We start from the raw sequence: 14,246 nt of genomic DNA, 5'->3' as shown, positions 1-14,246 counted from the left end.
CTCTAAGAAAAAGAAAGAATAGTGAGAGAAAGAGACATCAGCATAAAGGAGAAATGGCATTAATTAAGTTTATATCAATAGTAACCTTAAACGTAAAAGAAATAAATGGTCCAATCAAGAGACAAAGAGTAGCTGAATGGATAAGAAAACAGGACCCAAATATATGCTGTCTACAAGAGACCCACCTGAGAGCAAAAGATTCACAGAGGCTGAAAGTGAAGGGATGAAATAAAATACGCCATGCAAATGGAAAGGGAAAAAAAGCTAGAGTAGCAATTCTTATTTCTGACAAAATAGACTTCAAACTAAAGACCATAAAAGAAACAAAGACAGTCACTACATAATACTAAAAGGATGAACTCAACCGGAGAAAATAAACAGTATAAAAATTTATGCACCCAATATAGGAGCACCTAAATATATAAAAAATTTCTTGGTGGACTTTAGGGGGGAGATTGACAGCAACACAATCATAGTAGGGGACTTTAACACTCCACTGTCAGCGCTGGACAGATCATCAAGACAAAAATCAACAGGGAAAAACAGACCTTAAATGACTCGCTAGACCTAATGGATTTAATTGACATTTACGGAACATTTAATCTGAAAGCATCAGAATACACATTCTGCACAAATATAAATGGAACATTCTCAAAAATAGATGACATTATAGGCCATAGGGCAAGTCTCTAAAAATACAAGAATATTGAAATCATATCAAGCATCTTCTCAGATCACAATGCCATGAAACTAGAAATCAACTATAAAAAATCTCAAAAATATTAAACACACGGAAGCTAAATAGCATGCTATTAAACAATGAATGGGTTACCAATGAGATCAAGGAAGAAATCAAACACTTTATGGAAAAAAAGGAAAATGAACAGACTACAACCCAAAATCTATGGGACACAGAGAAATCAGTCCTGAGATGAAAATTCACAGCATTACAGGCCTATCTCAAGAAACAAGAAAAAGATCTAATGGAACATCTAACACAACAACTAAAAGAACTAGAACAAGATCAGCAAGAAAACCCCCGAGGAAGTAGAAGGAAGGAAATAATAAACATCAGAGGAGAAAGTAATGACTTAGAGACTAAAAACAATACAAAAAAATCAATGAAACCAAGAGCTGGTTCTTTGAAAAGATAAATGATTGATGCACCTTTAGCAAGACTCACTAAGAAACAAAGAGAGAGGACCCAAATAAATAAAATCAGAAATGAAATAGGCAATATAAACACCGACCCAACAGAAATACAAAGGACTGTCAGAAAGTACTATGAGCAACTACATTCCAACAAATTGGACAATATGGGGGAAATGGACAAATTCCTAGAAGCATACAACCTTCCAAAGCTGAATCTAGAAGAGGCAAAGAACCTGAATAGGCCGATAACAACTAATGAAATTGAAGCAGTAGTAAAAAAAAAACAACTCCCAGCAAACAAAAGTCCTGGACTAGATGGATTTACAGGCGAATTTTACCAAACGTTCAAAGAAGAATTAACACCTACTCTATTCAAACTATTCCAGAAAATTCAAGAGAAGGGAAAACTCTCAAACTCTTTTTATGAGGCCAGCATCATCCTTATCCCAAAACCAGATAAAGACACTACAAAAAAAGAAAATTACAGGCCAATATCCCTGATAAACATAGATACTAAAATCCTCACTAAAATACTAGCAAACCAGATCCAGCAATACATTAAAAAGATCATACACCACGACAAAGTGGTATTTCTTCTGGGCATGCAAGACAGGTTTAACATCTGCAAATCAATAAATGTGATACATCACATAAATAAAATGAAGGACAAAAATCAAATGTTCATATCAATAGATTCACAAAAAGCATTCGACAAAATACTGCATCCATTTCTGATAAAAACTCTCAGCAAAGTGGGAATAGGGGGACCATACCTCAACATAATAAAGGTTATATATGACAAATCTACAGCCAACATCATACTCAATGGTCCAAAACAAAAACCATCCTTAAAAACAGTAACAAGACAAGGATGTGCACTTTCAGCACTTTTATTCAACATAGTACTGGATGTCCTAGCCACAGCTATCAGACAGGAAGAAAACATAAAAGGTATCCAAATAGAAAAGGAGGAATTAAAACTATCATTATTTGCAGATGACATGATATGGTACATAGTACTAAAGACTCCACCAGACTACTACTAGATTTGATAAACGAATTTGGCAAGGTAGCTGGATACAAAATCAACATCCGGAAATCAATGGCATTCTTATACACCAACAATGAACTTTCAGAGAGAGAAACAAAAAAAACAATATCACTTACCATGGCAACTAAAATTTTATGATACTTAGGTGTAAATTTAATGAAAGACGTAAAAGACCTGTACTGGGAAAACTATGGGACACTTAGAAAAGAAATAGAGGAAGATATAAACAAGTGGAAGGCTATACCATTCTCATGGATTGGAAGAATTGATATCATTAAAATGTCCATACTACCCAAAGCAATTTATAAATTCAATGCAATTAGGATTTAAATACCAACAACATTTGTCACAGATCTAGAACATACATTTCAAAAATTTATATGGAACCAAAAAAGACCCTGGATAGCTGCAGCCATCTTGAAAAAAAGAACAGAGTGATATAGATCAGTTTGCCTGACATTAAACTGTACTACAAAGCCATTGTAATCAAAAGAGCCTGGTATTGGTACAACAGCAGACATATAGATCAATGGAACAGAACAGAGACCCTAGAAATAGACCCATGCCATTATGGTCAGTTAATATTTGACAAAGGAGGCAAGAGCATACAGTGGAGTAAAGACAGTCTTTCAATAAGTGGTGCTGGGAAAATTGGACAGATACATGCAAAAAAAAAAAAAAGAAACTAGACCACCAACTTTCACCATACACAAAAATAAACTCAAAATGGATAAAAGACTTAAATGTAAGTCACAAAACCATAAAAACCCTGGAAGAAAACATAGGCACTAAAGTCACAGACATCCCACGAAGTGGAATTTTCACTGATACATACCCTAGGGTTAGAGAAACAAAAGAAAAAATAAACATATGGGACTACATCAAATTAAAAAGCTTTTGCACATCAAAAGAAAATAGTCTCAAAATACAAAGGAACCCCCTGGTCTGGGAAAACATATTTGCCAAGGATGTATCTGATAAAGGGCTAATTTCCAAAGTTCACAAAGAACTCAGACTACTCAGCAATAAAAAGACAAACAACCCAATTAAGAAATGGGCAAAGGACCTGAATAGACCCTTCTCCATAGAGGACATACAGATGGCCAAGAGATATATGAGAAAACGCTCAATGTCACTAATCATCAGAGAGATGCAAATTAAAACCACAATGAGGTATCACTTCAACCTCTAAGAATGAATACCACCAACAAATCAACAAGTAACTTGTGCTGGCAAGGGTGTGGAGAAAGGGGAACCCTAGTACACTGCTGGTGGGAACGCAGACTGGTGCAACCACTATGGAAAACAGTATGGAGGTTCCTCAAAAAGTTAAAAATGGAGCTGCCTTTTGACCCAGTGATCCTACTTCTAGGAATATATCCTAAGAATCCTGAAACACTAATCAGAAAGAATATGTGCACCCTTATGTTCATAGCAGCACAATTTACAATAGCTATGATCTGGAAACAGTCCAAGTACCCATCAGTAGATGAGTGGATAAAAAAGAGGTGGGACATATAGACCATGAAATACTACACAGCTATAATCATGAAAGATCTCATACCCTTTGGGACAGTATGGATGGACCTGGAGAATATTATGCTAGGTGAAATAATCCAGGCAGAGAAAGCAAACATCACATGATCTCGCTTACACTTGGAATCTAAAAACTTAATAAACTGATGAATACAATAGACTCAATGACATGGGAACATAGGTCAGACTGAAGAATATCAGAGGGATGGAGGAGGGTGGAAGGGTGGAGGAGGAGAGATTAACCAAGGAAATTATATGCATATACACACAACCCAAGGACACAGACACTGGTGAGGAGAGAGTGTGGGGAGGGGGGTGGGATGGGGTTGAATGGGTCATTCAGGAGAAAAAAGGACATCTGTAATATTTAAAACAAAAATAAACAAGAAAATAAACAAACAAACAAACAAAAAGATAAAAAAAAATCATTAACCTACAAGGGAATCCACATAAGGCTCACAGCAGATTTCTCAACAGAAATATTTCAAGGCAGAGGAAAGTAACATGATGTTCTCAAAGTAATAAAAACAAAAACCTAAAACCAGCACTGCTTTATCAAGGAAGTCTATCATTTAAAATTGAAAGTGAAATAAACAGTTTCCAAGACAAAAGAACGCTAACAGAGTTCACTATCACCAAACCAGCATTGCAAGGAATAGTGAAAGGACTGTTTTAAGAAAAAGAAGAAATATTGATAGAAAGTTACTTTGGCATAAAGGAGGAAAATGGCATTAAATAAGTATATGTCAATAGTAACCTTAAATGTAAATGGAACAAATACTCTTATCAAAAAGACATAGGGTAGCTGAATGGATGGGAAAACAAGAACAAAATATATGCTGTTTACAAGGGACCAGTATGAGAGCAAGAGTTTCACACAGGTTAAAAGTGAAAGGATGGAAAAAATATTCCATTTAAATGGAAATGAAAGAAAAGCTGGAGTGGCAACACTTATTTCAGACAAAATAGACTTCAAAATAAAGACCATAACAAGAGACAAAGATGGTCGCTACATAATACTAAAGGGATCAATCCAACAGGAGGAAATAACCCATATAAACATATATGAACCCAATATAAGAGCACATAAATATATAAAAATTTCTTGGTGGACTTTAAGGGGAAGATAGATAGCTACATAATCATAATGGGGAACATTAACACCCCACTGTTATCACTGGACTGATTATCAAGAGAAAAAATCGACAGTGAAACAGAGACCTTAAATGATGCACTATATCTAATGGATTTAATTGACATTTACAAAACATTTTTTGCCAATGTAGCAGAATACACATTCTTCTCAAGTGCACATGGAACATTCTCAAAGACAGAACACATGTTAGGGCACAAAGCAAGTCTCTACAAGTTCAAGATTGAAATCATACCAATCATCCTCTCAGATCGCAAGTGAATGAATCTAGAAATCAACCATTATAGAGAAACTCAAAAAAATTCAAACACATTGAGTCTAATTACCATGTTATTAAATAATAAACGAGATGTCAATGAGATGAAGGAAGAAATAAAAAATGCCCTGGAAAAAAACAAAAATGAACAGACAACAACCGAAAAACTAAGGGACAGAGTGAAAGCAGACCTGAGAGAAAAATTCATAGTAGTGCAGGCATACATCAAGAAACAAGAAAAAGCTCTACTAAATCATCTAACACAACAACTAAAAGAATTGGATAGAGAACTGCAAGAAAAGACCCAACAACGTAGAAGGAAGGAAATAATAAAGATCAGAACAGAAGTTGACATAGAGACAAAAAAAAAAAATACAAAAGTTCAATGAAACCAAGAACTGATTCTTTGAAAAGATAAATAAGATTGATGAATCTTTAGCCAAAATCACCAAGAAACAAAGATAGAGGACCCAAACAAATAAAATAAAAAATGAAAGAGGCTATATAACATCTTACCCAAGAGAAATACAAAGCATCTTGAGAATATACTATGAACAACTATGTGCCAATAAACTGGACAACATGGGTAAATGGAAAGGTTATTACAAACATACAATCTCCCGAAGCTGAATCAGGAAGAATCACAAAATCTAACACTAGGCCTATAACAACCAATGAAATTGAAACAGTAATCAAAAATCTCCCAGAAAAAAAACCCAGATTGGTTTTATCAAGCATTCAAAGAAGAATTAACACGTATTCTACTCAAACTATTCCAGAAAATTCAAGAGGGGTGAAAACTCCTAAACTCTTTTAATGAGGCAAACATTATCTTAAACCCCAAACCAGATAAAGACACTACAAAGAAAGAAAATTACAGGCCAATATCCCTGGTGAACATAGATACTAAAATCCTCAACAAAATACTAGCAATCTGGATCCAGCAATACATGAAAAAGATCATACACCATGATCAAGTTGGATTTATTCCCAGGAAGTAAGGCTGGTATAACATACACATATCAATAAATGTGATACATCACATAAACAAAATGAAGGAGAAATATCATATGATCTTATCAATATTTGCAGAAAAAGCATTTGACAAAATCCAGCACCCATTTCTGATAATAACTCTAAACAATATGGGAATAGAGGGAATATAGCTCAACACGATAAAGACCATATTCCACAAGCCTATAGACAACATCCAACTCAATGGTCAAAAACTAAAACCATTTTCCTTAAAAATATGAACAAGACAAGGTGGTCTGCTTTCACCATTCTTATTCAACATAGTAATGGAATTCCTTGCCACAGCCATCAGACAGGAAGAAAACATAAATATTATCCAAATTAGAAAGGATGAAGTAAAACTGTCATTATTTGCAGATGACATGATATTGTACATAAAAAACCCTAAAGACTCCATCAAAGTATACTAGATATGATAAATGAATTCGGCAAGGTGGTTGGACACAAAATTAGCATCCAAAAATCAATGCCATTTTTATGCACAAAATATGAACACTTAGAATATGAAACTGAAAAAACAATACCGTTTACCATTGTGACTAAAAAAATAAAATACTTAGGAATAAACTCAACCAAGGATGAAAAAGACCTGTATTGGAAAACTACAGGACACTGAAAAAAAAAAAAAATAGAGGAAGATATAAACAAGTGGAAGAGTATACCATGCTCATGGATTGGAAGACTTAATATAATTAAAATATCCATACTACCTAAAGCAATATTGATTCAATGAAATTCCTATTAAAACAGAGTAAGTCTTATAGATGCAAAGAACAGACTGATGGTTGCCAGAGGGGAGGCAGATTGGGGGACTGGGTGAAAAAATTTGAAGGGATTGAGAAGTACAGATAAGTAGTTACACAACAGTCATGAGGATGTGAAGTACAGCATAGAAAATATAGTTAACAATATTGTAATAACTATATATGGTGCCAGGTGGGTACTTGAAATATCAGGGTAAATATTTGGTAAAGTAGATGATTGGCGACTATGCTGTACGCCTGAAACCAATACAAGATAATATTGAGTGTAAACTGTAAATGAAAAATAAATTTAAAAAATTATAAAGTTAAAGTAAAAAACAATTTCATCAGGTTCATCCTAATGACCAGCATGATCTAACCTCTGGTAACCTTTCCTTGGTCCTGGGAATCCTCATCAATCATGTAAGCATCCCACTATGGTACAGAATGTTTTGTGTAAAGAGGTAAAATTAGAGTTAAATGTTTGTATCTCTTGACATCACTAAGCTTTAGTCTCTTCATATGTGAAACAGGGAGATAGAAAGAGGTGGATTAAATAACTGTTATATTTTCCTTCAGCTAGAGGATTATGTCACTCTCCTACCCCAAACATTTCAAAGCATTCCCTGCACACATAGAAAAAAATTAAAAATTCTCATCATAGATTTTAACACTAGACATGTTTTGGCCCATACCTCCCTCTGTGATTTCATTGTGTACTACTCTCCTCACTTACCTCTCACTCATCAGCTGCACTAATCTTCCTCTGCCATGAACATACCTAGTTTATTCCCTACTTGGGACTCTGAACTTGTATCCTTTTCCTAGGTGGCACCTCCTTAGAGAGGCCTTCCCCCACTACCATATTTAAAGTAGCCATCCGGTCACTCTGTATCAGATCACCCTAATTTATTTTCATCCTAAAACCAGATCTAAATCCTTTATCAACCTCATGCATTGTTTCATGAATTAAAGGGTAAGGTCCAAGAGGGCAAAGTTTTAAATCTGTTTTACCATATCTACTGTGCCTACAAACATGCGTGTCACTTTGAAGGTGTTCAGTAAGTGATGGCTGAATTAATGAACAACTGCAGAAAATAAGATGTGATTGTGAAAGACGTCAGTATGGTGATTACCAGACAGAAAGGGGCTGGAAGCAAGTAGAAAAGGGTATAAGGGTGATAAATGGTGATGGAAGGAGATGTGACTTGGGATGGAGAACACATATTAGAATATACAAATGATGTATTATAGAAGTGTACACCTGCCCTGGCAGTATGGCTCAGTGGCTGAGGATTGACCCACGCAACAAGAGGTCACTGGTTTGATTCCTGGTCAGGGCAAGTCTGGATTGCTGGTTCAGCCCCCAGTGGGGGAGTTCAGGAGACAGCTGATTGATGCTTCTCTCTCCTCAATGTTTCTTTCTCTCCCTCTCCCTCCCTCTCTCTCTAAAAATCAATAAAAATATTTAAAAATATATAAAAAAGAAGTGTACCTGAAACCTAATTTTATTAACTAATGTCACCCCAATAAATTTAATAAAAATATATTTATAAAAATGAGTATGAAGAAAACAACTATTGGCTGTCTGCTCCAAGACTTTTTGTCCCCAACTGCAGCCTAAATTTAACATCACCTCCAGGTTCTGGGACCAACAGGGAAAAACTGAGGCAAAAAATAATAATAATAAGGGGACATTTTGCAAACAAGGGCTGAGCAAAAGGTGCCTGCTTTGCTAGTTGTTTTGTTCTGATACTTACTACCAATTGAGATTCTAGGCCCTCCCTAACCATTCCTTAATCATCCACTGAACAGCACCCTCAGCCTTTGTAGTTCTCCCTTTTTTATTCCCAAGACCTGATATCTGGCTCCTGACTCCAAATGGGTGGGCTGTCCTTTAGTTTACAGATTTTCCCAATGCCAAACAGTCTTTCTAGATCTCTCTATTCTATATCTGAGATACCCCATTATCTCATGGAACCTTCATCTGACCCTCACAATGCCAGGCTGACTTCTTGTTGGAGTTATGACTACTATTTTCATAATCTTTGGATTCCATATATTTGCCATTGAACTGTATTAAGCACATGTGGGGTTCCCCCAGTCTTGGACCCTCTTAATTGCCAGATGGTTCCTAAGATGGAAAAGAAGAAATATTCTGACCACTAGGACTTACCTTGGAGAGCTCTTCTCCAGGGCCACACAGTTGGCAAGTGACACACCGTCCCCATTGGTCCCAGTATTCATTTTCTTGGCAATACATGACGGGAGAGCTGTGGGTACAGAATACAAAAAACTAGGGAGCTAGTGGAAAGAGAATGCAAGCTAAGTAGTAGCTTCCATATTACTTGGTTCACGTGCCCACTTAAAATTATTTATTTATTTATTTATTTATTTTTATTTATTTATTTTTTAAAATTTATTTTACTTTGTGTCCTCTAAAATTTATCTCTGGTCCTGAGATAGAGGGTTTGGGGAAGCCTACCTAAAACAGCTAATACAATATTCAAAAATGGAGGTGGATTAAGTGGAAGCTACACTGACATTCTCCCAGAACCAAACTGGAATTACAACTTAAATATAGAAAAACAATCTTGAATAACCAACTGAAGACTAGCTGGAGAGAACTCTTAATAACCAAAGACATGAAGAGGAGGCCATATAAAGGCTAGTAGGAAGTGCAGAGGTGTGAGAGGGCTGGCGAGTCTGCCAGGCAACAGCCAAATTTGGGGAGGGACATCTCAACTGCAGGGGGTTCCCACTGAGAAGTCTTGGTTCTACACTCCAAGCAAGGTCCCCCAGCCTAGAGCCCCAGAACAAGGAAAGGTGCCCATATAGCATCTGACTGTGAAAAGCAGCAGGGTATCTGTCTTCCAGGGAGAGACAGCTGGAAATGTAGGTGCCCTCATACAGCCACTTTCATTGGGCTCCAGCAGAGGGAGGGCAGTGTGGAATAGAGCTGTGTCAAAAGAAGACAGGGTTGGTGTCCCTGGAGATAGAGCGCAGAGGACAGCCACCCGAATCCTTGTGCTGAGTCATTCTTCCATACTGCAGAAGACATCATTCTCAGACAGATATTTACCATGCAGGTAGCTAAGCCTGGATGGAAAGCAATTGCCCCACCCATTGGAAACCTCTTCCCTGCAGTGAGGAGTTTACACACTGCTGTCATCTACAGATTGAAGCTCATTAAGAAACTGAAAATAACAATCAGCCTTCTGTCAGAGGTGGACCTCTGGGTGCTTTGAGTTTTGGCCTGATCTGCTTCTGGACCCTGGGTTAAAAAAAGCACACTTTGGTGCACATCTTGCTCCTTTCCAAATGCACCCATCCCCAGTATAGAAAGCCACAAGCTCCGGATGGCTGATAGCTCCAAATAGGGTACTCAGGCCCAGTCACAAACAGCGTCTGACATTGGCCTACACCAGAGTCCCCCCAAAAAGACTTGGACTCAAAGAAGATCTACCTAATACATAGAAATAAACCACAAATGGCAAAATGGGGAGACAAAGAAACAAAACCAAAATAAAAGAACAAGAGAATTCTCCAGAAGAAGAGCTAAATAAAATGGAGATAAGAAATTTATCAGAGAGTTTAAAATAATAATTATAAGGATGCTCAACAGCATGAAAAAAATATATAGAAATGATGAAAAACAATCAATTAGAAAGGAAGAATGACATAGCAGAAATAAAGAATACACTGGAAGGAATTAAGAGCGAATTAGAGGAAGCCGAAGACTGGATCAGCGAATTAGAAAACAAGGTAGAAAATATAACTCAATCAGAGAACCAAAAAGAAGAAATAATTTAAAAACTTGAGCACAGTTTAAAGGAGCTGTGATACAACATAAAATGAAACCATATCCACATCATATGAAACCCAGAAGGAGAAGAAAGTGAGCAAAGTTTAAAAAAACTTTTTGAAGAAATAATGGCAGAAATCTTTCCTAACTAGGTGAAGGAAAATGTCACACTTCAAGAGGCACAAAGAATCCCAAGCAAGAAGAAACCAAAGATGCTGATGCCCAGACACATTATAATTAAAGAGCAAACATTAAAGACAAAGAGAATCTTTTAAAAAATTTTTATTTTAAATTTGTCTTTATTGTTGAAAGTATTACAGATGTCCCTTCTTTCACCCCATTGATCCCTTCCTCCCAACATCCACCCCACCCCCAGGTCTTCCCCATACCAATGTTTGTGTCCATAGGTTATGCATATAAGCATAAAGTACTTTGATGAATCTCTCCCCGCCCACTCCCCAACCCCTCTCATTCCCTCTGAGGTCCCTCAGTCTGTTTCATGATTTTATGTCTCGATCTATTTTGTTCATCAGTTTATTTTCTTCATTATATTCCACATATGAGCGAGATCATGTAGTACTTGTCTTTCTCTGACTGGCTTATTTCTCTTAGCATAATACTCCCCAGTTCCATACATGCTGTCCCAAAGGATAAGAGATCTTTCTTTTGTACACCTGCATAATATTCCATGGTGTAAATGTACCACAGGTTTTTTATCCATTCATCTACTGATGGGCACAATGGCAGTTTCCAGATCTTAGCTATTGCACTGCTATGAGCATAGGGGGTGCATATATTCTGTCTGATTGGTATTTCGGGATTCTTAGGATATATTCCTAGATGGGACACAACTGTGTCAAATGTTTGTTCCATTTTTAATTTTTTTGAGAACCCTCCACACTGTTTTCCATAGTGGCTGCTCCAGCCTGCATTTCCACAAGCAGTGTCCTAGGGTTCCCTATCCTCTACATCCTTGCCAGCATTTGTCATTTGGTGATTTGTTGTTGGTAGCCATTCTCACAGGTGTGAAGTGATACATCATTGTGGTATTAAATTGCATCTCTCTGATGGTTAGTGACTTAGAGCATTTTCTCATATTTCTCTTGGCCATCTGTATGTCCTCTTTGGAGAAGTGTCTCTTTAGGTCTTTTGCCAATATTTTAATTGGATTGTTTGTCTTCCTTTTGTTAAGTTAATAAGTACCTTTTACATTTTGGATATTAACCCTTTATCAGATATGTCACTGGCAAATATAATCTCCCATACAGTGGGCTCCCTTTTCATTTGTTGATGGTTTCTTTTGCTGTCCAGAAGCTTTTTATTTTGATGTAATCCAATTTGTGCATTTTCTCCTTTTTTTCTCTTGCCCTAGGAGATGTGTCAGCAAACAAATTGCTATGAGACATGTCAGAGATTTTGCTTTTTTTTTCAAGGATTTTTATGGTTTCATGTCTTACCTTTAAATCTTTTAACCATTTTGAGTTTGTTTTTGTGTATGGTTTAAGTTGGTGGTCTAGTTTCATTTTTTTGCATGTTTGCACCTGTCCAATTTTCCCAATATTATCTATTGAAGAGACTGTCTTTTCTACATTGTATGTTCTGGCCTCCTTTGTCAAATAATTGAGCAATTGGCTCTGGTCAATTTCTAGGTTCTCTGTTCTGTCCCACTAATCTATATGTATGTTCTTGTGCCAGTACCAGGCTGTTTTGATTACAGAGGTTTTGTAGTATAACTTGATATCTGGTGTTGTGATCCCTCCAACTTTGTTCTTTTTTCTCAAGATTGCCATGGCTATTCAGGGTCTTTTTTGGTTCCATATAAAATTTTGAATAGTTTTTCCAGATCTGTGAAATATCCTGTTGGTATTTTAATAGGTATTGCACTGAATTTAAAAATTGCTTTGGGCAGTATGGACATTTTAATGATGTTAATTCTTCCAATCCATGAATAAGGTATATTCTTCCACTTGTTTATGTCATCTTCTATCCAGTGATGTTAGTGGGGTTTCAAAGTTCCTTAGTACGAGTGTATTGTTATTGATCTCTCCCTTAAAGTCCTTCAGAAGTTTTTAATAAAAGTAGCTGCTCCTATATTGGGTGCATACATGCTTATCAGTGTTAACCCATGTTAGATTGATCCAGTTAGTATTATGTAGTGAGCTTTCTTGTCTCTAGTTGTGGTCTTCCTTCTGAAGTTTATTTTGTCAGATATGAGTATTGCTCCTCCAGCTTTTTTTCATGTCCATTTGCATGGAAAAAGTTTTTCCATCCCTTCATTCTCCTCCTGTGTGAACCTTTGTTCTGAAGTCAGTCTCTTGTAGACAGCATATATTTGGGTCATGTTTTCTTATCCATTCAGCAACCCTATGTCTTTTAATTGGATTATTTAATCTATTTACATTTAAGGTGATTATTGATAGATATTTATTGCCATTTTACATCTTTATGTCTCTGTTTATCTCTATATTTTTACATCTTATTACAGTAGTTCCTTTATCATTTTCTGAAGTGCTGGTTTAGTGGTGATAAACTCCTTTAGCCTTTCTTTCTCTGGGAAGCTCTTTTTTTTACCATCTATTTTGAATGGTAGCCTTATTAAATGGAGTAGTCTCGGTTTCAGATCCTTGTTTTGCATTACCTTGACTACTTCATGCCATTCCCCTCTGGCGTGTAGAGTTTCTGATGAGAAGTCAGCTGAGAGCCTTTATGGTAGCTCCTTTGTAGGTAACAGACTGCTTTTCTCTTCCTGCCTTTAAGATTTTCTCTTTGTATTGATTTTTGACATTTTAATTATGATGTGTCTGGGCATGGCCTCTTTGGATTTCTCTTGCTTCATGCTCTTTATGCCTTCTGAACTTGTATGACTTCTTTCACCAGGTCAGGAAGCTTTATGACATTATTTCTTCAAAAAAATTCTCTAATCCTTGCTTATACTCTTCTCCTTCTGGCACTACTATGATGTGGATATTGATAATTTGATGTTTTCCCACAGCTCCCTTAGACTGCCCTCCTGTTTTTTAATTGTTTTTTCTTTTTGGATCATGATTGGGTAATTTTTTCTACCCTGTTTTCTAATTCGCTGATACAATCTGTTTTTTATTCCTCTAATCTTCTCTTTATTCCTTCTAATTTATTCTTTATTTCTGCTGTCATCTTTCACAGTTTCTATATAATTTCTCATGCTGATGAGCATCCTTACAATCAGTATTCTGAACTGTATATCTAACAGATTGTTTACCTCTATTTCATTTAGACATTTTTCTGGAGACTTCTCTTATTTTTCATTTGGGGCTTGTTTTTTTGTCTCCCCATTTTGGCTGCCTATTTGGGTTTGTTTCTATATATTAGGTAGATCTGCTAGGACTCGCAGCCTTTTAGGAGGGTCTCTGGTGTCGGCCAATGTCAGATGCTGTTTGTGACTGGCATTGTGTTCCTTGTTTGGAAGTATCAACATCCCATAGCTTGAGGTCACTTCTGCTGGTGCTGGGTGCCTTTGGGCAGGACCTTGATGCACA

General features: G+C 36.5%; 1 protein-coding gene across 1 annotated transcript in view; it reads right to left on the bottom strand.

Moving 5' to 3' along the window:
- Positions 1 to 14,246, bottom strand: part of EDA2R (ectodysplasin A2 receptor) — a 151,762-nt gene that overhangs the window by 33,396 nt on the left and 104,120 nt on the right. The window contains exon 2 of the mRNA XM_016203892.2: positions 9,103 to 9,199. Within this exon, the coding sequence (XP_016059378.2) occupies positions 9,103 to 9,199 (97 nt within the window). The remainder of the gene's footprint in view (positions 1 to 9,102; positions 9,200 to 14,246) is intronic.

This window comes from Miniopterus natalensis, chromosome X (assembly GCF_054644295.1).
Source record: "Miniopterus natalensis isolate mMinNat1 chromosome X, mMinNat1.hap1, whole genome shotgun sequence".
NCBI classification, from domain to species: Eukaryota; Metazoa; Chordata; class Mammalia; order Chiroptera; family Miniopteridae; genus Miniopterus; species Miniopterus natalensis.
Note: the sequence above shows the minus strand (reverse complement) of the source record. Positions and strands in the feature narration are given on the sequence as shown.